General features: G+C 54.2%; 1 protein-coding gene across 2 annotated transcripts; it reads left to right on the top strand.

The window, feature by feature from the left end:
* The first annotated feature begins 1,811 nt into the window (after positions 1-1,811).
* On the top strand, positions 1,812-23,448 carry RBPMS2 (RNA binding protein, mRNA processing factor 2). Of its 2 annotated transcripts, XR_001464335.3 has the most exons (9): positions 1,812-2,104; positions 9,857-9,934; positions 10,585-10,623; positions 11,143-11,205; positions 11,959-12,109; positions 12,538-12,686; positions 15,268-15,435; positions 21,959-22,028; positions 22,253-23,448. XR_001464335.3 is itself a non-coding variant. In NM_204869.2 (8 exons), exons 1-7 carry the CDS (start codon positions 2,045-2,047, stop codon positions 22,019-22,021), a joined length of 603 nt encoding a protein of 200 aa, NP_990200.1. In that variant the 5' UTR covers positions 1,812-2,044; the 3' UTR covers positions 22,022-22,028; positions 22,253-23,448. The 2 variants fall into 2 exon arrangements, 1 of the variants encoding a protein (NP_990200.1); NM_204869.2 differs by lacking the exon at positions 15,268-15,435.
* Positions 23,449-23,906: the final 458 nt, after the last annotated feature.

Below are 23,906 nucleotides of genomic sequence, written 5' to 3'. Positions count from 1 at the left end.
TGTGGGCTCCATGTCTTCCTGATGCCCTCACGCTGCATTGCTGGAGGCTGGAGAAGCACTTGTCCTGCCATGGCCCCGGCGCTGGGATCAGGCTGGAGGCTCTCCTGTGGGTTTGCCAGGGCTGAGGTATTCCTGGTGTGGAAGATCTCCAGAAAATCCAACTTCCCTCTTTACCCCCCATAGAACAACATTTAAAATAAGGTATTTGGTTTCTTAGTTAAAAAGTGCTTTTTCGTTTTCCCTTCTTGGAGGACAACAACCTGGCAGGGACTGGGCTCTCTGGCTTAGCAGCTCGTTATGCAGCCTTAGAAAAACAGCTGCCTTGCCACCATCTGTATGAGAGCCCAATGTGCAAATCCTCCGTGTTGCGTGCACATGACCACAGCTGCTGCAGCCCCAACCTAGAAAGCAAGGAAATGCAGCGCCAATGCTCCCACTGCTCCCTACCTCCTGTGAAGACATGGTCAAGCTTTGCTTAATTTTGGGATCCACCTTAGTGCTGGTGCTGGATCCAGAGATCCTTGGTCGTGCCAGGGTGGCTGAGTTCAGGGCAATTTGTTCCCAATGTGAGCAGGTGGAGAAGCAGATTAGGACAGGGCTTGAGTAGGGCACCAGACCCAGGTGTGAGCAGAGGAGCCAGCTGTGATCGCACCCAGCCTCCTCACTTCATGACATGCATGTGGGCAAAATGTGCCTGACCTACAGCAGGTGTCCTGCTCATGGACTGAGTTCCATTTTCAAGGGAAGTTCAGCTCTGTTGGGACAGCACAGTCTGAATAGGAAGGAATGAGGTCGTGGTGGAGAGATGGCCGTGGGGGACGGGTGAAGGAAGAGGTACATGTGACCCACAGCATCCCCACAAGGGCAAACCATGAGCTGGAGAGGGAAGGGAGGCGACGGTCACCGAAGACCCCCAGGGTGATCAAGGGACAGAAGCAGCTTCCCTATGAGGAGAAGCTGAGAGCTGGGACTTCAGCCTGGAAAAGAGGAAGTGAAGGGCTGGGGGTACACATTTCCTTTCCAGCTTGGGGTGGCAGTGGAACCACGAGGGTAATGTAGAGCTGATGTTTTCCCACTCTTTCACCCAACCTTGGGGCTGAGCGGGCAGACAGCACTGAGTATGGTACCAGCTGAGATCCCCCTGCCTGCTTCATTGGGATGGGGTCAGTCCAGGGACCCGTGTGGACACGGAGAAGGGCAGAAGGTGGATACAGGGCTGCTCCTGCAGGAGGACTTGGGCTGCTCTCCCAGGGAATGAGGGGCTGCTGCCTTAGGGGATGCTGCTCTGGAGGATGCAGGGATGCTGTTTTGAGGGATACGGGGATGCTGCTCAGAAAGATATGGGGATAACGTTCCGAGGGATGAAGGGATGCTGTTCTGGGGGATATGGGGCTGCTGCCCTGGGGCATGGAGCCCACATCCTGAGCCCCAAGGGCTGCGGTGCGGCTTTCAGCGGGAGGTTTCGGCATCGCTGCCGCAGGGCTGTTGGGCTGCAGCCCTGGGGGGAGACCGAAGAAATCGCCCCCTGCTCTGTGGCCGCCGGTCCCTTTAAGAAAGTTGAAGCCCGAAAGTTCACCAAAGTTGAGAAAGTTTTTCGTGGAAAGGGAGAGGGAAAAAAAAATAGGAGAAAAAAAAAAAAAAGCGCACACAAAAACCCCCCAAACCCACACGCATTAAAAAAAAATAAAACCCAACCCCACGTCCCCCTACCCCCCCGCGGGGGCGGGCCGGGCCGGGATTGGCGGCGGGCGGCCCGGGGGCGGCTCCGGGCGGGTGGGGCGGGGGCGGGCGGGTCCCGGCCCCGCTGCTCCGTGCGCGGCGGCGGCGGCACCGGGAGCGGCACCGGGAGCGGCGGGGGCCCCGCAGCTGCGGCTCGTTGCGCTCCGCTCCGCCCGGTTCTTAACGGCGGAGCCGAACCCCCCTCCCGGGACACCGCATGTGAGCCGGGAGGGCAGCCCCGCACCACGCACCGGCACCGCACGGCACCCGCTCCCCGCTCGGAGCTGCTGTTCCACTCCCCTTCACACCCCCCCGGTCCCCCATCATGAGTAACCTCAATAAGGACACCGAACACACCAACGGCGGAGGGAACGTCGAGGAGGAGGTGGGAGCTCGTGGGACGCGGTGGGGAGCGTGTTTTGGAGCAGCGAGAGCCAGGCGTCGGGGCTGGAGCGCAGGGAGCGCGGCACGTCGGGGCTTTGGAGTCCCGGGAGCAGGGAGCTGGAGTACCGAGGACCCCGGGTACAGGGAACCGGGGGTGTCGGGACTCTGGAGTACTGGGGACCCACAGCATCAGGGTTCAGGCGGCCTAAGAGCGGGGATGCAGAGCACTGAGGACCCGAGGGTTCCAGAGTCCTGAGAGCCGCAGCATTGGAGACTCACAGTGTTGAGGCTCTGGAGCTGTGGGAGTGATGGCCCAAGGCACTGGGGAGCTGGGACTTTTGGGGCTCTGGAACTCTGTCAGTGGAGCTCAGGAGCACTGGGGCCTTGGGGTTTGGAGCCCCAGGAGCTGTGACCTGGGATATCTGGGCTTCAGAGCATAGGGGATCGGGAGTGTGAGGACTGCAGCACTAGAGACCCAGAGTAAGTGAATGGGGTTGGGATGCTGATGCATCTTTGGGCTGCAGAGCTGAGGTCCAGCTGTAAGAGCTGGAGGGCTCGGGTGTCGGGGATCCAGGGCTGCAGCACGGTGTGCCTTGGGGTTATCCACAGCTGGGGGTCTCTGACTACTGGCTGCAGTGTGGTGAGCCCTGGGTGATCTTGTAGTCTCATGAGTCAAGGACCTTGTTCCCCTGGGGTTGGAGTGACCGGACTCTGACGTCCAGATGCCAATATAGGTGATAAGAACAAAGTTAGAATGTGGTGATGGCAACTGTGCCAACAACCTAGCTGGGGCTGGTGGGGCTGGGAGCTGCCCTAGCAGCTATCCCCATCCGTTAGACGGTCATCGTGAGACAGACCCCATGATGGAAGGGCTCCTGAGTGTCCCCGTGCTGCAGCCCATGGAACCGTCCCATGACCCTTGGGGTGGTGGTGGTGCTGCAGGGTCACCTGCCCTCCTCCATCTTGGAGGAAGATGCAGCGTTTTGCTGCAGTCCTCCACGCCTGGCCCTGGGGAGCGGGAGATGCTCAGCCCCCTCCCCTCGCCCTCCTCCAGCGCGCCGTGCGCTCACACCGCCGCAACATGGCGCCCGGGCTGGCTGCCCGCCGCCCACCGGGGCCGTACGGTCCCCGTGCTCCAGCTGCCTTGGGGCCAGCGAGCCCTCCATCCTGGGGACCTGACTGATGGAGTGGAATGGATGGGCGGGTGTTGGCCGCGGTGTTCCTTCCGCTGTGATGAGCGAAGCTGAGGTGACGCGATGTCCCACCGCTGGGAACGTGTCCCACCTCAGTGGATGGCACTGGGGGGGGGGCAGTGGGTACTGGGGGCCGTGTGATGTTTTCTGGGTGTGGGGAGGCTCGGCACCGGGGGATTCCATGGGCTGTGTGTGCGGAGCGCTCGCTGCGGCTGTGCGCTCCAGTTGTGTGCTGGCCTGCGGTGGTGCTGCACCATTATGGTGTTTGGGGAGTTTGGAGAGTGCGTCTTCTCCAGGGTGATGCTCACTGCTTGGAAAACGGGGCTCAGGGCCTGTGCCATGGGGAGTGGGGATGGCTGAGTGACAAAAGTGTCCCCTGCTCTGCACTGCATGCAGGATGGCCCAGCCTACCCTCTTAGATGTTCTGCGTGGTGGTGGCTGGGAATGCTTGGAGGTGATGCTGGGACTGGTGGGATGTCCCCATCCTGACACTGGTTGGGTTCCATGGCCGCCTTCTGCAGGACCCCTCCACAGGGCTTTTTTTTTTACCCAGCTAAGCAGGAGCTGTGCTTCTCTGTTGAGGATCCTGATGGTGGTGTGGGGACTGGGAATGACCTCACGTTCAGGGGACTTTGCCACATCCCAGCCAACCCAAATTCAAACTCTCACCCGGAGCTCCCACTGCTGGGTGTCAGTTCACTCCGCATTAGCAGTAATTATGTTTAATTACTGAACTGAACCGTTCAACTCCAATGCAAGCAGGAAGGGTGCGCTGGGATATCTTCCCAAGCTGCACAGAGAGTAACACCAGATCCTGGAGCTGTAAACACCTCTTCTGCTTTTTCGCCCTCCTCTGTGAGCCTACTTTGCTGCTTCCCAGAAGGGCACCGTGTGCCCCAGATATGGTGATCCAAAGCTCCCAAATTGAGCCTTTTCCTTATCTAATCTTCAAGCCCCCACATCTCTCAGCCCCTTCCTGCCTGGTGACATGCTGAGCACAGGAATGCCTCTTGCTCCTCTCTGGGTCGCTAATGGGAATGTTAAACAAACAAGGCCGACTGTCAGCCCCTGCTGTTCCTCACCAGACACCTCCCCAAAGCCGATCCCTCTCCACTTCTGCTATCTTCTGTTTAGTTTTCCAGGCAGCCGCTGATCTGTGTGACAGCACCCATCCCAAGGGGCACCGCTGGGTGCTGTGCACCCTCCGTGCTTTCTCCAGCAGCCCAAGGAGCTTGCTTGCTTGCTTACCACGCACCATCTGGGTCCATCCCGATGATGCAGAGGTGTCGCTCCTGCTCTGGTTGAGATTTGGAAGCCTGATGTTAAACCTTCCTCCCCCAGGAGGACACTGGAAAGGTCCTGGGAACTGCTGTGTTCCCAGGCTTCCTCTATCAATGGGCCGCTCTTACCGGGGGGAGGGATGTGGGAGTCTGTCTCCTGGTGGCCCAGTAAATACACCCTATGGAATGGCTTCCTTCTTCCTTGCTTGTTCAAATCTACATTTCTTAGACTCAAATCTGAGTTGCTTTGAGCATCAGTATCCCAGCTGGTTTCCGTGACACAAGAACTGTTCTTCCTTTTTGCCTGCTGGTCTAGTAAACACGACCTGGTTTCAGAAGTGAGTTTCTCTCCTTGGCTAGCCACAGGAACTATAGAACAGAGCTTTCCGTAATGGAAAATGGTTTTAAGTGGTGTATGGTAAAGCTGTAAAGGGCCCAAACCTAAGGCTTCCTTGCCAAGATGGGCAAAATAGGAAGGATGCTCTTAGAGCATCTGGAGTGCAGCTCTGAGAGCTCCCGGCATTGCTAGAGGAGTTGGCATTGTGTGAAGCCAAGCGTGACTCTTCGGATCTGGTAGAGAAGGCTTTTGGAGTGAGAAGATATTTTGGGGATTGTAGTTCTTGGCCATGTTAGGCTTTGAGTCATGAAGATTGAGCGGGTGGGATCATGGAGCTTCTGCCTGTCCTGGCTCTGAGTGCCCAGAATAAAGGCTTCGGCTCAAAGCCTTTCTGGGGTGTGAGTGTGCTTGGCACCTTCTCTGTAGGAGCGCTGTGCCCTAACTGCGAGCAAGGAGCCTTTTCCTGTCTGGGTATTGACCTCTGCTGTGTGCCCTGTAGGAACAGATGTTGTCACTGTGGTAGAACACAGAGGCAGGGTGTAGGTGTGAGACCTTGGCTTGCCTTTGTGGGTCAAAGCTGTTGTTCTGGGAGCCTGGCTCTCCACGCTCCCCTTGGGGATGATGGGCTTACATCAGCCCTGCCCCCACCCTCTGGGCTGTATTGTGTGCTTGGGGTCTTGTGAGGAAGAGTGCCATGTGGTGCAGAGGGGGATCAGGGGTTGGTGCTGCTTAGAGTTGGCATTTAGGGTCTATTTTTGTTTAGCAATGTGTTGTAGTTCTGTCTTGCCAGGAACTGGTCTAATGCAATGGTGGTTCAGTCTTGTGGTTGCTTGGCATCCTACCAGTGTCCCCAGAGGTGTGATTTGAAATGACACTCATAACTAGTGTTACAGCAGAGAGCTGCTGCAAACTTTCAGCTTGCCATCACTTGGCTCATGACCTTGGATGCGGATGAGGACCTAAGAGGATGGCATACCTGGAGAGGGTCCTGCATCCAGACCCGCATCCTGTGCTCAGAGCAGAAATGGTAGGTGGGAACTCATCTCCCACCAGAACAACTGCTGTGGAGCTGCCCCACTGGGATAAAAACTAGCAGAGCTTCCTCTGCCCCAACCATGTCCTATTCTTGGGTGCTGCCCTGTTGTGCCAGGGCTTATCGGCACCCATGTGCTTCCTGCTGCTCCAGGCAGCTGCTGGTACCTCTCTCTCTCCTTCCCCCTTTGCTCAAGCTCCTTCCTGCCCTGACCACAGGAGCAAGAGCCCTGTAGCCCATCTGGAGCGGCCCCCTTGGGGTTTTAGCTCAGGCAGTGGCGTTCCTGAGCCTTTCCCTCTCCACAGCCACGTTTTGCACGCTTGGCTCCCCGCCTTTCCCATCCATGCCTTATAAGTCCCGGCTCCTGGGGCTGCCTGCAGCCTCACTGCATTCCAGCAGCCTCGTGTCAAGTGGCTGCATCCCGAGAGCTCTGATCTTTGGGGCGCGGGGTGCCCAGGCAGAGTGCTGATGGGATGTGTTCCCTTGGGAGCAGCTGTGGGGGTTACGGGGCGGCAGGACCCTTTGGGGACAGGTAGCAGACCTGGCTGTGTGGAGCAGGGACCGCCTTTGGGGCCTGACTGACTTTATGGGGTCTCAGCTTTGTGAGAGCAGGGAAGTAGGAAATGGATGTCAAAGCTGCGTCCTACAGAAGGGGAGGCTGTGCCTTGCTCGCCTGTGGGAGGATTTGGAGCAATCTCTTGACGAAAGCCTGGAGACCTCCCAGGGCAGCCTCGCAGGAGATGTGTGCTTGTGCCTTTGCATTTTTGACATAACTTGACCCTTGCTGGGCTGCAGGGCAGTATCTGCCTGCTCTTAAGGCTCCCCTTCAAGCTTATTTGAAGCAAACATGGTCAGGAGATGTGGACCTGAAGCTTTGGTGCTGAGAACCTGGCTGTGCTCGCACCAGATATCTCTTCTGGGGCGTGCAGCATTGTAAGAAAGGCTTTAGAGCCACTGTGGATCTCAGCACTAATGGCTTCGTCCTTGTCCCTCCCTGCTCCTGCGTGGGAAGCTATGCTGGGATCCTCCCTCTTCAAGCGATGGCCTAGACGGTCCTGTCCGTCCTGGCACAAATCCTGTTTTCCATGGCTCTCCTCCATCTCTGCCGGGTGTTTGCACCAGGGACATCCCCAGAGGGGGCTGGGACAGGGAAGGGAATATATACATCATCTATGTGACTTTTTTCTTTTTTGTCCTGTGGCTTTTCTAGCCGCCTCTGTGGGGAAGCTGAATGTTTAAGTGGCTCCGGTGCTGGGTGGCAGGGAATTGAAGTGGGGCAAGTCAATGAAGGCAGAAGGGTGGATGGGTCAGTCCTGGTGGCCTCTTGAAGGGTTAAAGGTTCTTGGAGAGCCCCGCAGAAGTTCACCCACTGGAAGGTGCTTTCCCAGACCCCTCACTGTTTCTCTTCTACAATTGCTCTTTTTGTATATAGGAGGTTTCGCCCAAGGTCCCACCTCCTCCCCAAACAAGTTCTTCTGAGCTGGGACCTTCCTTAGTCTGTCTTGTGATCCTTGGGCACATATTGTTTGGAGATCCTGGCTGGTGGCACTGGGGATTGCCTGGGCTTTCTTGGGGTGATGCCCATCCTTGCCAGCTGCTGGCTGGGTTGGCTGGGATCCCCGTTTCTCGATCCGTGTGTTGTGACCCGTGTCTGTACCTGGAGGCCAAGGGAAGCTTTTGGCTTCAGAATAATGTCTCCTGTTCCTGTCCAGATGAGGACAGCATTAGGGGCTTGTTCCCTCTGACAAAGAGCTTTCCTGGGCACCTGCATTGCTCCGTTCAGGCTGTTTTAAGGGCTTTGGGTAGCTGACTTTCTCCCTCCCCAAGCAACTGCATGTCTTCCATTCTGTCATGCCTGTCGCAAGGACTTACTGAGCTGCACATCACGGGACCATTTAGAGACCCAACAGGGATGCAGATTTCTATCTGCTCGGAAGAAACATCCATTTCTGGGGTCTGAGCGCACTCAAATCCTGAAATATTGAAAAGGGATGGTGCTTTCACGTGGCTCAGGCACATGTGCCATTGCACTCCATGCAGCATTTCCCTGCAAGAAATGGCGGTGTGTCTTCTGGGAATGCACGGCAGCTGCTCCATATAGCCCATGCTGAAGCCTGAAGTTGTCAAGGTGTTGGCTTCTGGCTGCCACTGCTTGCTCTGCTTGGGCATGAGATGGTTCTGAAGTGATGCACTGTGGCATCAAATGAGGTGCTGGGCTTGGTGGGAGGACTTGGGGAGAGAATAAGGATGCTCAGTGGTTGTGTCCCATATATGCTGGCCTAGAAAAGAGCTCTGCATCCTAAAGGGGGTGTCAGCAGCCCACTGGGGTGCTTGCTGGGTGCTGGCAGCTATTTATCCTTCCTCATGAGAGGAAAGAGGGGCAGAGCACTGCAAGAGTTTATGCCTGTTCTATAGGGCTTAAGGTACCCCCTGAACTGATGTGAAAATTCTCGCTGACCTGGGTGCAGGAGCCTGAGGGGGGCACATATTCCCTATTGGAAAACAACAGAAACATTTGTGCTTTTTCTCACTTGAGTGGGAAAAGAGATGTAATGAGGTGTCAGGTGCAACCCACTTCTTCTGAGGAAGGGGTTGTGGCCAAGCAAGGCTAAAGTGTGGGTTCAGGATGCTTGTGCCGTGGAAGTGTGATAGGAATGTAAACTCCAGGCTGGAATTGGGCCAGGAGATGGGCTCTGTGCTCCTGGTCCTGCTGTGTGTCCTTCCTAAACATATCTGGCATAGTTTGGTGCCAATGGGCATTTGGGTGTTGGAGCTGTCCTTCTGTACTTCTGCTGTTCCATAGTCGTGTTTGGGATTAGTTCAGTGGGAGGCATGCCCAGGTGCTTTAAAAGCAAGGAACAACGATTTCCATCTTGTTCCTATAGCCTTTTTTTTTTTTCCTATCTTCCCATGCTTCTTACTCCTGGTCAAGCTGAGCTTGATTTCTCCCAGTCCTTTTCAGTGATGACTAGTGTCTTGGTGACCTCTAGCACATAACTTCCCATTGTAGCTCTATGCTGACTTACAAGAAATCTTGGCAGCTTCATCATGCTGCTTCCTATGGAAATAGGCTGGCAGCCAGCATCTCCCAGTGCAGCTCAGCAGCGTTCTTCCAGCCTTTAGCACTGGTTCACATTCCTAGCTATTTGTGTGCATTCTACCACTATCTATTGAAGTAGCCTTCTGGTGCTGTGTTTGTGCTTCTGCAAAGGCATTTGGATTTGTTTTATGACTTCTACATCTTGGAAGAGCAGTTGCATCCTTGGACGTGGTTTAGTGTGGTTTGAGAGTGACTTCTGAAGGGTCTGATGTGTGCTGGGGAAGGACACCAAATCATTGTCCTGGTGATGTTCTGGAGGTTCTGAAGTCAAAGATATTTGTGTAGTTATGAGGCGGCTCTGAAAGTTGAGGGCTGTCTTTCAATTTACTGGCTGAATTGAGGTGCCAGGATGGGCTAGGGGTAAGACATCTAGTGATTGAGCACTTCATATCTCTAGAAGGAGTTAGAGAGACAGCTGAGGTTGCCTCTTCTGGAGCTGTGATGTGTCAAACTTTCCTTTAGTGCTTTTGACAGCACTATATGGTCATCTAGCAGACTTCAAGTCTTTGGTGTCAAGGTCTGTTAAAAGACTATGGGGCTGCTGTCTGTACCCTTATTAAACCCAAGCTCTTCTCCTGGAGCCTGAATCTTTTGTGAAGGTCTACATCCCACTGTGGGAATGAGAAAAGGCCTGACTGCATCTTGTCCAGGACAACACTCCTCTAACACAGGGAAGCGTTAGTGCCTGCAAGGCCACCATTGGTGTGGGATGTCCTAATCCCATTGCACCTTGCTTCTGAACTGTACTCTGCATTCCCATTGCAGTACTAAATGTCTCCTTTCAGTAGACCTCGTTGACCTCTTTCCTAGGTACGGACACTGTTTGTCAGTGGCCTCCCTGTGGACATCAAACCCAGAGAGCTCTACCTTCTCTTCCGACCATTCAAGGTAAGGAAGTCTTTGTGTTTTGTCTTTAGTGGGAAAGATTCTGTCTTGTGGCCAGGCTTGCGGCAAAGCTTTCTGGTGGAGGGAAGCAAGAATGAAGTGAGGAGCTAAGCCTTCTGTTAAAGCTTTGGGGAACCTGGGAGGTCTGGTCCTAATGTCCTGGAAGTCCTTCTGCAGTCTGCAGCATGTGTTGAGAGGAGGTTGGCTTTAAGCGTTTAGGTAAGCTTGATGTACCTGGGCTAGGACACATGTTGTACTGATTAAATAATGTGGTGCACATAGGTCAATCTGCTGTTGCTTCCAATTAGTTGTGCAGAAAGAGGACATGGATGGCTCATCAAAATGAGCCTCTTCCCAGGAGCCCTTGTGTTCCCCACTTGAGCAGGATGCTCAAGAGCTGGATTTCTTCCCAGAGAGGCAGAATAGACTAGTTGAGATGATATGCCTTCTCTGCTTTGTGTCTGTCTTCTCTTTAGGTGGGAAAGAGAAAACTGACACCCTTGGAGTTGGGTTAATAGATCTCCCTCTGCTGCAAAGCCTGTCTTGTGTAGGGTTTGGTGCTGCAGAAGCTCCTGGAGCTGTTGCATCATGGCCAAGTTTTAGCTTGACTCCTTCAGGAACCTGACATTGTCTTGCTTTCTTCCCTTCTCTAGGGCTATGAAGGGTCACTGATCAAGCTAACATCAAAGCAGGTACCTCCTTTTTCTAGTGCTTGGGTATTTCTCCCTTCTTCTTGGTGGGAAGTGGCAACAGATGCCATTTCACTGTGTTCAGCATCATGTTGTCAGCTGGGTTCTGCTCACTGCCCCTGTCCTGGTGGCTGGAAGCTCTCAGTATGTGCTGGATGTCTCCTTATTGCATGTGGCTGGCTGGGGTAAGGGGGGCTGGATGAGAACAGGTGCTTCAGCCCTGCACCAGAGGTCCCTATTCCCATGCTAGCAACAGGTCTGCTTGTGGGCGAGGGGGACCCTTGCCAGAGGCTACCAGGGTGAGAAGTGCCCACTATGTAGGAATGACAAAACTTTGGTGTGCTGGGAGAGGGCAGAGCAGGAGTTAATGATCCAAGGCCCTTCAAGCTCTGCTTGAAGGCTCAATGCAACTTTGCTTGGCCTCTTCTGCTTGCTGTAAGCTATCTGGGATAGCAAGGGTGGCAGGGTAGGTAGTGGATCGGAAAGATATTTCCAAACTGAAATCAGTGTTGTTTCTTGTAGCCGGTTGGTTTTGTGACCTTTGACAGCCGGGCTGGTGCTGAAGCAGCAAAGAATGCCTTAAATGTGAGTATTGGAGATACTGGGAGGGCTGGGGGCCATACACACTGCTGTCGCTTGGTTTGGAGCATGAGCGATGCTTGGCTTGTCCCTAGCATAGGAGGAGCCAAGGAGTCCCATCTGTGCCCTCAAATGTGGTAGTTAACTGGTCATGCAATTTCCCAGCAGCCAAGCAGGAGAGTTGGTCATATTTAAGGGTGCCATAAGTCTGGGCAAGTCCTTGTCCTGGGCTCTGACCTGCCAGGAGCTCTGCTGCCAGATGGAACCTGCTCCAGAAGGATGCAGTGTAGGGGAAGCAGCCTTCCCATGCTGCTGCTCCTGTTGCCAGAGCTGTCTGGTACAGGTAACAATGCATTTGCAGCATTTCTGAACTGCTACAGAGCTCACCTTGAGTCTCAGGGTGCGTGCTCATCCAGCCCAGGCTGGTATAGGTGTAGAAGCACCACAGATAGGAAGCTGCAGAGTAGACAGGGCATCTTAGCTCCAGCAGATGGATATTTCCTCACCACTGCCAGTAGCTGTCAGTGCTTTGCTGGCTGGCCAACTGCTCATTAAGAGCAAAGCTGTGTCCCTCAACATGGAAGCAGTGGGTGCTAAGTCTGCTAAATGGGGAAATGCAAGCATGAGGTGACAAACTGGGTATGTGACTGCAGGATGATGGCCCTCGTTCCCCTGTTGGGCTTTGCTACATGAATAGCTGCAGGCAGTGCTGGGACAGGAAACCTCTCTGAGAGACTCCTCTGCATTCTTCTGTCACAGGGCATCCGCTTTGACCCAGAGAACCCTCAGACCTTGCGGTTAGAGTTTGCTAAAGCCAACACAAAGATGGCCAAGAGCAAGCTGATGGCCACACCAAACCCCACCAATATCCACCCTGCCCTGGGCGCACACTTCATTGCACGGGACCCCTGTGAGTATGCTGGGATGCAGCTTGAGGGTCAGCCTGGGTATCTGGCACTGGGAATGCTGGTGGCAGGGCTTGGTGCAGCTGAGCCTACAGCCAGGGTGGGAAGGAAAGCTGTGTCTTCTGGCTGACTTCTGCCAGCAGGTTGGGGTTGCAGGAGAACAGCAGGCATCTGCTTAGGCTTCTGACCAAGTCTGGAAGTGCGGAGGGGAGCCTTACTACTAAAGGCTTGAAATCGTCTCTAGGTGCAAAGCAAGGAGGGGCAGTGCTGTGCTGTGCCATGCAGCCTTGGCATGCTTTGATGGGGTGCAGAGCGGTGATGTTCTATCTTAAATCTCAGAGTTTTAAGTTGGGGTGCAAAATGCGGAGCCTGTCCCTGAAAGCAGGCTGTTGGTCCACCTCTGAGCTCGTTGTCCCCTTGTCTCCTTGTCCAGATGACCTGACTGGAGCGGCTCTAATCCCGGCGTCCCCAGAGGCATGGGCTCCCTACCCACTGTACACCACGGAGCTCACCCCTGCCATCCCCCATGCCGCCTTCACGTACCCGGCGGCTGCTGCTGCGGCCGCTGCTCTTCACGCTCAGGTGAGTCGCTCCCTGCAGCCCCCGCCGAGAGCCACGCTCTCCTTCCCCTGGTGCTTCCTCCCTCAGGTCTCTGCTCGGCTGGCTCTCCCCTGGCCTCTGCACCTTGCTCCTGGGCAGAGCTCTTCCTGCTGCTCCAGGCCCTATGCGGGCTGCAGGGCAGGTGGTGGAGCTGCTGGTTATGGAATAAATGGGTGACACAAGTGCAGTCGGAGCGCTGCTGCTCCCCCACCCTGCAGGCCCAGCTTGCTGCTTGGGCTGGGGGAAGGGACAGGTTGGGGTGAGTGCTCAGCTTTTGGCTGGCATTGGTCCCCATTGCCAGAGAAGCTTCTTGTGTGTCTGCAGGCAAGATATGCTACGTGCCAGCAAACATAACTATGAAACATCCGCCTTGAAGCAGAGGTGTTGGACCCTGTGGGTGCAGTGCAGCTACTCGCCATAGGCTATGGAGGTGCTGGCAGTGCGTCCCACTGCCTGCTGTCCCAGGGGCTGTGTTCCCTGACAGCTGGAGGTGTAGGGATACCTCTACTTGTCTGATACCATAGTACATGAAAGCATGATTTTCTTCTGAGGCTACCAACCTCTGCTGAGCATAACCACCCCTGAAATGACAGAAATGCAAAGAGAAAGCTGACGTACAGGTTATGTCTGAATTGCCTGTGAAGGTGCTTGTTTTGGAGCACTTGTGTAGGAGAACCTACCCTGCTTGATGTCACCACGGGCTCTGCCTGTTTCAGTCTCTGCTCCCATAGTAGTGCTGGGGGGCCAGGGCAGTGGGGCTCCGGGCTTTGTTTCCGGAGCATTAGGACTTAACTGCTGCCCCACTGAGCAGGGTGTCTGGCTCTGCTCTTCCCTGCTTAGCCTGGGAGGAAGAAGAACAATGTCCCATCACCTTACCCACCTGGCTAACAGTTGAGTTGGCCCTTCAGCCTCTTCTTGCTCCTGCAAGTGTTTTGACTGTAGCTGAATGGCTTGAAGCCAAGCTTGTGTCCAGATGCAATATAGAGGAGATGCAAGCTCCTGGCCTGCACAGACTTGTCCTCTGCTGCTTTTGTCTTGCTGGTGACCTAGCATTGGGCTGATGCTCCTGCAGGGTAGGCAAGAGGCATGTGGGGCTCAGGACAGGATCAGGCACTGTCCTGATCATCTAGGTAGGCTGATCCTTCACAGGGTTGCTTCCAGTTTGAGAGCTGTGTGTGCTGATGTTCTCCAGGAGTTAGTGACGGTGCCCACAGCTACAGGAGCATCTGACTGTGCTCCTGGGCAGCCCAGGAGAGCAGATATCTGTCCTTCCCTTGCGTAGGGTGATGGAGCCAAGGGTTGTTGCTACCCCTAGTAGTAAGAGCTGGGAATGCCCTCTCCATCCAGGCTGGGACAACTGAGGAGTGTGGAACCATTACTGTGGTTCCTTCAAGGATGATCATCAGTGACAGTACAGGGACCCATAGCAGCAGGGTCAGACACCAGAACTTTATGGTGTGTTAGGGTGGTCCTCCCAGAATAAAGGAAGCCTTCAGCCAGATTCTCTCCATCTGGGTTCTTAGTTTAAGCCCTCCAGCTGGCAAGCTACTTGTGCTGAACAGGCAGCTTAAATCTCAGAGGACCTGTAGCCTGGAGAGAGACTCTTTGGCTCCAGGGAGATCCGGGGAGTACATGGGATGCCCTGCCCAAGCAGGTCCCTAATGGATGATGCTCCCATAAGCCCTAGGGAGTCAGTGTGGCCCTTCCGAGCTGTGGCCATGCTAAGGAAGAGTGGCTGGGCTGGCTAAGCAGTTACAGCTGCTCCTCGCTGCATTGTGCTGTGATCTCACAGGGAGACATTCTGGTGCAGCATACATTACCAATAAAGTTTTATGGGGTTAAACATTACTCAAGTTGGCAGCTCTGAGCTGCCAGGTTTCTAGGCTGGAGCCCTTTTCCTTGCCGAGCTGAGGCAGGGTGGAGTTAAGGCAGTGTGGGGTGACTTTTGCTCTCAAACTGGGCTAAAAGCTGTAACCTTGGTTTTGGTGTGCTGAGCCCTCGTTCTCACTGGTATGGCTTGGTGGTGTGGTGGACACGCAAACTGTTCTCCAGGACAGCAGCAGCTCCTCCTCCTGGGGTTCCTCTTGGCTGGGGGATGTTCACGGGCATGGCTGGAGCAGCTCTGTGAGCTATCAGCCCTGCAGGGAACACATAGTTGGAGGCAGTAGCTGAACGGAGAGCTTAGTGCAAAAGGTTAAAACTTGAAGCACTCATCCTCTCACAGCTCTGTGTTCCAGCCCGGTAGAAAGTAGATGAGTAGGTGTCTGCCGTGCTGGAGGGCTGGCAGGAGATGGCAGGAGGCTGGCCTGGCCTCAGCTCACGTGTCAGGAGCTCTCGGGGAGTCTCTCACAGAAAAGAAGGATGACTGCTGTTCCAGCACTGCTGAGCTGCTGTCCCATGGAGATGGGGTCCCTCCAGGCACCAGGCTGCCGTAGGTGTGACTGTGGCCTGAGCTTATACTGTTAAAAGCCTCTCCGTGTGGGGATTCCACTGACTTTAAGACTGTCCCATGTGCCTTCCCTCCCTCCCACCCTCTCTCAAATCCCTCCTTTGATGTCCCTAGTGAACTCCAGCCATGATGCCAGCGCAGGCTAGCCCTGAAGCTCAGAGCTGTCCCTGGAGATGGGACATCCTAGTGATGCCTTATTGCAGCTAGTGGAGTGGCTGTGCTACAGCTCCATTCCTAGAAGTGTTAAGCATGATGGCAGCCCCGTCTGGAAAGACTGGTAAGGTAACCATCTCTCCTCCAAGGTGCACCATGGGATTTGCAAGCTTCTGCCCATCTCTGTAGCCCATATTTCCTTGCCCACCCAGTGCATGGGCCTCACGCTACCCACCCACCAGAGCCTGGGGAATGAGATACCGGGCCTTCTTTCTAACCCACATCTCCAACTTGGCAGCACATGACATGGCGCACACAGCATGGCACCATCTTACATCAACTCCTTCCAGCTGAGCCAGGCTTGGCCAGGTCCTGCTGGTGGGAGGGGAGCAGCCTGGTTGAGCTGGGGCAGGGATGACCCTGCCGCTTGGTGTGACAGAAACCTGGTTTCTCCCCATCCACAACCCTTCAAGGGTGACCAGAATACACCTTGACCTCACTCCTAGCACACTATGGGGGAAGTGAGTGACGTGATAGCGATAGCACACAACTAAATTCTACCGGGCACGTTTAGACAACAGCACTTGGCGGTCACTTTATTCCAGAATTGCATATCGGGACAGACCCTGCCCTTAGTCACGGGTCTAAACTCACCTCTTTCTCTCCAGTTACTGGAAATGGAGCAAGTTCCTGCCTGGAGCTTGTCTTCTCTTTGCGGCCTGAAACCACAGGCAGGCTGCAGCTCTTGTGAGCTGTACTGAAGGGCGTCTGACTGGGGATGGAAGGGAGCAGTGTAGGAAACCGGGAGGTTGGGAAGAGGGGATGTGGGAGAATGGTTGCTGTGTTCAGCTCTAAGTGAAGGAATTGAGTCTGGGATCGCTTCTCCTTGTGGTAGGTAGTGATTTGGGGGAGAGAAATCATCAAAGATGGGGGCCTGGGTCTGCCTTTGTCCTTGGGAGACTCTGGGGTGCACAGATGTGTTGAGTTGGGAAGAGGGGGAATTGGTACAAGGATGGAAACCAGGATACAGGTTGTCTTGAGCCCTTTAGACCTGATGAAATGTTTCAATTAGGACCTGTGTGATTGAGTTGGGCTGTGTTGTGTCTCTGCTGTGAAACCATGTGTTCTGGAGCATCTCTAAGCCAGGCTTTGGGTGTGCAGTAGGAGACACTGGGGCTCCTATTGCACTATCAGTGCACCTCTGTAAAGAGATGCTTTCAAGGTGCCTCTGCACCCCTGAAGGCTGGACTTCCTTTAGGAATTGAGATAGAGGAGTGGATGAAGCTGGTAGTAGTTGCTATATGGTGCATGTAGGGAGACCAGGCTGAGTAGCCAGGACTCAGAAGGCTGTGGCTGATGCTCCCAAGGCAGGGAGCGGATCATGAGATGAAAGCTTCTAGCTGCCCATCTTGGTGGGTTGGCTGCCCAAGGTGCCCCCAGAGCCTCCAGGCTGTTGCCAACAGCAGAAACATGGTTTGGAGGCTTTGGTGGGGATGGTGAGGGTGGGATTCTGAATCTGGGATGGGCCCAAGGGAGTGGAAGGAGCAATCAAGCTCTGCTTCATGGCAAAGGCCAGCGGGACCCAGAGGCTTCCCAACACCAAGCTGAGGCAGAGCCCATCAATGGAAGGGGAAGTCAGTGCTCTGCCTAATTCTCCAACCTTCTGGTGAGCTGCCTGAGCTTGCTTGAGATAAGCTGAGTGTCCTGAGCTGTGGCTGCTGTAGTGGCTGGACATAAGGCTGGTGCTGATAGCTGTGACCTGCTGCTGGCCCTAAATAACTGGGAGTGCAGGGTGGGCTCAGATGCTGTGTTCCTCCTCAAGAACCTGCCTCCTGTTGGGATGCTGCTGTTTGCTGGGATGGAATCAGCTGGGTGCCACTAACCTGGCAGTCTTGGAGCACTGGACACTCCAATGACCTGTAGGACCATGATGCTCCTGCCTCTGTGCAGCACTGAGTTTTGGCACAGCCTTGGGGTCCCATCTGCAAGATCTCCTGCATTTCACATTGTGGCGGCTGATGGACCTCCCTCGGGTGGGAGGCTGGAAGCAGCAGATTTGTGTGTGTTGTTGTAACTTGTTGCCTGTTCACTGGGGCTGTCATGTAGGACTCATCAGGATTATTTTTTCAGGGCATATGTCCTTAGAAGTGTGAAGCATTCTCCAAGACTTCCATGGCTGTGGTGTTTGCCAAAGCTCCAGTGGCTTAGCGCTGGCACAGGCTGACCAAGGCAGGCTCTCTCCAAGTGAGCTGTTTCTTTTTAGCAGGAAAAAAAAGCAGATGTGAGGTTCTCTGTGCTCCTTGGGAGCACCCATTCTCCTAGCATCGCTGGACGAGTGACCTGGACTGAGATGCCATCAGCAATGACTTCCCAACCTGCAAGCTGAGGTCTGTGTGCTGAGCATTTCCATGAGCTGCCTCAAAGCCGAGTGGTTCAAGGCACTGGATGCTTCCTGAAGCCCTCCTTCTGAGCAATGGGAGTGGATCCTATCATCTTCTACATGCTTACAGCATAGGATGTGATGCTCTCTAGATGGCTAGGGAGTGCCTGCTTCAACTCCACTGAGATTTCCTTGGCGCTGGGCTGAGCTGCTTAGGTCTTGCACGTTGTGCAAGGGTTTTCCTGCTTGCTTCCTCAGCTCAGGGCCCTGAAAGCAGGAGGTGTGAGTGAGGTGCCTGCTGCTGGGACTGGGAACATGTATCTAGAGAGTGCTGCTGGGTGATGGTAGTGCTTGTGGTGTACCTTCCTGTCTGACCTTTCCCACTGTTGGTCGTGCTGCCACCAGCTGTTTCCAGCTCTGGAATGCGCTGCTGCGGTCCTACCAGCTCCCAGAAACACAGGGAAGGGCTGATTTGTCCTGTTGTGTGTAGGGAGGGCTTTCTGGCAGCGGGGAGATGGCAGGACCTCCATATGGAAGGCAAGCAAGAGAAATGCTAGTTGACATTGGACTCCTTTCCAGCTGTGAGCTAATACAGCTCCAGAAGCAATGGCGTGTCTTTCCAGTAAAAGCCTTTCTTGCTCTGCTTTCCCATCCCAGTGTTGGATAGCCCCATCCACTCTTTCTCAGCTCCTGTCCTTGGTGGTTGTATTGGCAGACCTGCTGCCTTGCAGTCCTCTAGAGACAGCCCTACAGATCTTCTTGCCCAGCTGCTCTCCTTCCAGGCAGCTCCAAGAGCCATCTGCTCCCAGTGCCTGGGAAAAGCAAGGCATTTTAAGGGATGTTAAGATAATAATAGAAAACAAAGCCTTGATAATGCCAGTTCCTTAAAGAGTATGTCTTCTTGGCTAGATGATCCCATTTTTCAGAAGGAGAATGGGATTTCTGTTGGCAAACAGAGGTGCTAGAAGCTCTGGAGTGTGCATCCGGGGCAGGAGGTGGCTCAGACCTTGTGAGAAGGAGAGAAGAGCCTGCAGGTTTGGGGACACGGCTGGAGGCTGGGCTGGGTGCACGTGCCCTGCTGCCTTGCCTGCTCACGCCAAGGGCCGGGTGCGTGGGATGGCGGCCGCTGCTGGGTTAAGTGTGCGGCCTTGCGAAGGAAGGGGGAGTTTCCTGTTGCTGCAGGGCAGGAGGAAACTGCTTCCAGCTGTCGAGGGGAGGGGTGCTGGATGGGGAGATGTGGCTGTGCAGATCAAGCACCTCCCAGCTGTAGGGTTTGGGTAGCTGGGATCCGGCAGCTCTGCGTAGCTGATGGAACTGGCAGGGCTCTTCCCTGTGGGAAGCATCACAAGAAGGATCTCTGCTCTCCACCTTGGGGGTGTTCAGTTTGTGGCTTCCCAGGTCTTGTGCTGGTGGAAGGAGGATGCAGCTGTCACAGGCAGCTGTGTTTTCTGGGAGGTGTGACCTTGGTAGCCCTTCCAGCTCCTGCTGCTGTCTCAAGGTCCTGGCACTTGCTGTCTGTTTTCATTATGAAGCCTCTGGCCTTTCTATCAGGTGACAGACCACTCCTTCTTCCAGGGGCAAAGGAAGTAGGGTTAGAACAGGGATGTGTCTAGCTTGGAGTACAGTGCTAAGGCTATCACTGGCTCTGGGTAAATGAGTTTTCAGCTCTGTCTCCTCTGAAGACTTGTGGATGTCCTGTGAAGGTCTCATGCAGGAGTACAGGACTGCTGCTGCATGTGTGACCCAGTATACTATAGAGCAGTGTGCAAGGTGCTTAGAGAACAGCCACCCATTGTTCCCTGGCATTGCCAGCTGCCATCTCAACCTAGAGTGGCCTTCGTGGCTTAAATTTGAAGAGACCTTAAAGAGCGTCTAGTTCCAGTACTCTCCCACCACTGTGGCCCAGCTGCTTCCCTCCAAGCTCAGGCTGCCTAGTGCACCTCCAGGGATGTGGCACCCACAGCTCTGGGAAGCAGTGCCAGCGCGTCACCGCCTCTGGGTTAACAATTTCTTCCTCACATCCCACCTCAGTGTCCCCTCCATTAGTTTAAAGCCATTCCCCCTCGTCCTGTCTATCGCTGTCTGCACGTGTACAAAGTCGCTCTCCCTCCTGTTTGTAAGCTCCCCTCAAGTCCTGGAAGGCCGCAATGAGGTCTCCCCACAGCCTTCTCTTTTCCAGGCTGAACACCCCCAGCTCCTCAGCCCGTCTCCATAGCAGAGGTGTGCAGCCCTGGGAGCATCTCCGTGCCCTCCTCTGGCCCCGCTCCAGCAGCTCCGCACCCTTCCTGTGCTGGGGGCCCCAGGCCTGGACGCAGTCCTGCAGGTGGGGCCTCACGAGGGCAGAGCAGAGGGGACAGTCCCCTCCCTGCCCGCTGCCACCCCTCTGTTGGTGCAGCCCAGGATGCCGTTGGCTTTCCAGACCCCAAATGGACACTGCTGCCTCGTGTGCGGCTTTTCATCCACTAGAACCACTAACTCCTCCACAGCACTGCTCTCAGGGAGATCTTCTCACGTCTTTACTCATACCCAGGATTGCCCTGACCCAAGTGCAGTACCCTCACATGGCCTTGTTGAATCTCATGAGATTCACGTGGTCCCACTCTGTGAGCCCGCCCAGGTCCCTCTGGATGGCGTCCCTTCCTTCTGTTGTATCCACTGCAGCACTCAGCTCAGTGCCATCAGCAAACTGATGAGGGTGCACTCAATGCCATCATCTGTGTTGTTGATGAAGATGTTGAACAGCAGCAGTCCTGAGATGGACCCCTGGGGAGCACCACTCATCACTAGCTGGCTGCAACCATCCAACATATTCCTTATCCACTGAATAGGCCAGCCATCAAATCCATCTCTCTCTAACTTAGAGGTAGGGATGTGGGGCAGGACCATGCCGAATGCCATGCACAAGTCCAGGTAGATGACATCAATTGCCTTCCCCTTTTTCACCAATGATGTCTTGCTGTCACGGAAGGCCACCCTATGGGTCAGGTTTGACCTGCCCCTGGTGAAGCCATGCTGGCTGTGTGGGATAACCTACTCTGCTCACATACGTCTTAACATTTCTCCCAGAAGGATTTGTTCCTTGATCTTCCCAGGCACAGTGGTGAAGCTCACTGGCATGTGGTTCCCCAGATCTTTCTTCATTCCTCCCTTTCTTATATCTAGGAGTGATTCCCTTTTTCACTGGGGACTTTACCTGACAGCAGCAACTTCTCAAATATGATGGAGAGCAGCCTGGCATGTCTACTGCCTGCTTACAGCCTGCGGCAAGGCCAGATGTTGATCATCAGTGACATTGACAATAGTAGGTGGCTACCTACAACTTGGATGAACCATGAAGCCTCTGCTACCAAAGCATCCATTTTAGCAGCTGTGGCTCTTTCTTCACTCCAAATGGGGCTTGCATTCAAGAAAATCTTGCCTATGGTTCCTGGATAGCACTTGGTTACTGTACCTACATCTGCCTGTTGGTTCCCTCCTCGTCACAGAGCAGCCCTGGGTGGTAGAGGTGCTTGGGGAAGCCTCCAAGTCCTGCTGGTTTGTAGCTCTGCCACTTGTCTCTATGGCATGGTTTGCCCAGAACCTCTTCTGATGGCTGGGTTAGCTTTTTTAAAAGCTCTTTGGGTCTTTTCTGTGTTGAAGGAGATAGGTTTTACTTGAGCCAAGTGGAAGAGTTCTGATTTAAGTGTGTGGGCTTGTGACATCTACCTTGTTGGCTGAGGGCCGACTGGACACCACCTGGCAGTGATGGCTGTGTGGTGTGAGCATCCTCTGCCCTGCCTGAGCCTGAATGGGGGGGAAAGCTGTAAATATGGGATGTTTGGGAGAGCGAGTGTGGCTGGGGGAGCAGTCCCTCTTTCTGCACACCTCCGAAGTGACAAGCTTCACACACAGCCTGGATGGTGTTGCTCAACGTATTGTAGTGAGTTGGGTGTGAATTTTGATGCTGTCTGCTGGTTATGGAACATACTTGGGATGTTGAGACAAGCCCTGGGATGGGGAGCTAGCTCCCTTCAGGTGTGTGGGATCCTTCTACCCTCTTTAATGGAGGACCTGCCCGGGTCCCGGTGCCTGGTGAGCCTCAATCTGTACATGCACGAGCCAGCAGCGCAGGGCTGGGTGGTGCCAGCACTTAGAGCACTACTTTGGGGTACATCCTAGTGCCTCCTTTCCAGTACTGGAGCCGTCTCTGCTCATAGGTGGCCTAAAGGAGCTGGGCTCTGGTTGAAATAATCCTGGATCACGGACCTCTGGCGTGGCTTTCTTTTTTTCCAGATGCGCTGGTATCCTCCTTCCGAAGCTACCCAGCAAGGATGGAAGTCTCGTCAGTTTTGTTAGTTTGTTAGTAAGTAACTAATTACTCCTGGAGCCTTGTCTTGTCTGTCCTTGGGCTCCCTGAGCTCCTGTGGGGGCGAAGGATGGGAGCTGTTACCCACCCCATTCACCCCATGTAGGATAAGGTTGGCTTTGGTTGATGGACAGTGGGATCAGATCCACCCTGGCGGGGATGGGGAGAGCAGGGTGGGCCACGGATCCTCCCAGCACTGCTCACCGTCCTCTTTCCCGCAGCGTCTCTCCTGGGCTCCTGTTCCTCCTCCCTGCCTCTCCATGGAGGGACGTGCCAGGGATGATGGCTCCCACCTCTCACTTTGGTTTGCGGCCAGCGGACAGAGCGCCCGGCCCCGGCGCATCCCCCTCCGGACTGTGAAGCCGCCGCATGCCGCCTCCATCCCTCCGTCCCTCCATCTATCCGTCCATGCTGAGCTCCACCATCCGGCCGCGCCGACACCCGGCAGGGGCTCGGTCCCAGGCTCGGCTGAAGGAAACGAAAGGCAAATCGGGTTTTGCATGTTTTCTGGCATGAATTAAAACACTTAACTTGTGTATGTGTGAGTGTAAGTTTGTTTGTTCTAGCGTTTGTGTAACCGTTAGCAACAGGTCCTACGGACTGATCCATCGAGGTTTTCATCTTGCGTCGGTGAAGACTTGGCTCTGAGAAATACGAACTGTCCTTGCCTCACCCCTTCCCCACCTCCGCCCTCCCCCTTCCCAGTACGACCAGAAGAATTTGAAAAATGTTTTTCTTTTTTTCCCCCTTTTCCCCCCTCCTCCCCCCTTTCCTCCAAGTACGATGCACTGGGTTTCTGTTCTCATCCATCCTCCGGTTTTAAAATCAGGGTTATTATATTATTATTTTTTTTTTCAGACTCCTATATATAGAAAGGCTGTAAGCTATCTAACCTCTTCTTTTTTTTTTTTTTTTCTTTCCCCTCTTTTTTCCACATCCTTCTGACTGGAGAGCATCCAGTCCTGCCAAATAATCAGCCGTCCTTATGGGAATACCGAACAAAAAAAAAAGAAGTACGAGTATTTTTGTACCATGTGTAATAAGGAAATATTTATGCATCATAAAGAATTTCTTGTGTGTTTGTGTGCAATTAATTATTATTATTATTATTAAAAGAGAAATTGTAATCCTGTAAGATAAGTTAATGTTTAGTTAAAAGCTTGAAAAGAGAAGGGTTGTCTTCTGTACTAATGATTCAGTCAGGCATCGTAAATGAGAAATTGTGCAATTTTTGTTTTAGCATCTTATTGCTTGGTATTGAAGTGCTTTAAGTATTATATGACCATGGCTGTCTCGCTTGTATTAAAAGATTTGAGAATAAGTTGCTCTATACTTGCTGATCCTATGAGAATGTGAAACTGGATAATATATGAAATGCAACAAAAGAAAAAAAATATATACCCAGAGGCTGCTGTGACTCTTTCTGCTGCTGTGTGCTGTGTTCTTGAGGGGCTGGGGGGGCGTGGGGCACCCCCTGAGAAGGACATGGGGCTCTTTGCCAGGAAGGCTCTCTGCTTTTGGGTGTTTTTCTTCCCTTCCCCCCCTCCCCTGGGCCTGGGGTGGCCTCACATCCGTGCCAGCACTGTTCCTTGTGCAGCAGAGATGTCCATAGAAGGCAAAACGTGCTGGAGCCGTGGTGTGGCCCAGCTCCTTCGTGGCTGTGTGAGGGTGAGCAGCTGCTGTGCCCTCATCTCTGCCTGCCCATCCACCCCAGCCCTGGGCCCTTCGGTGCTGCATGTCCCACTTGGGTCGTGATCTGGGGTGTGGGGTCACCCTGCATTCCTTATAGCATGGGATGGGAGCCGGCATGGGGTGCAGCAGTGGGGCTGTGGGTCCCCTCCTCGTTCCTGCCTGCTGTTCACCGGAGCAGAAACA

This window comes from Gallus gallus, chromosome 10 (genome assembly GCF_016699485.2).
Source record: "Gallus gallus isolate bGalGal1 chromosome 10, bGalGal1.mat.broiler.GRCg7b, whole genome shotgun sequence".
NCBI classification, from domain to species: domain Eukaryota; kingdom Metazoa; phylum Chordata; class Aves; order Galliformes; family Phasianidae; genus Gallus; species Gallus gallus.
This window is presented reverse-complemented; position numbering and strand designations above follow the sequence as displayed.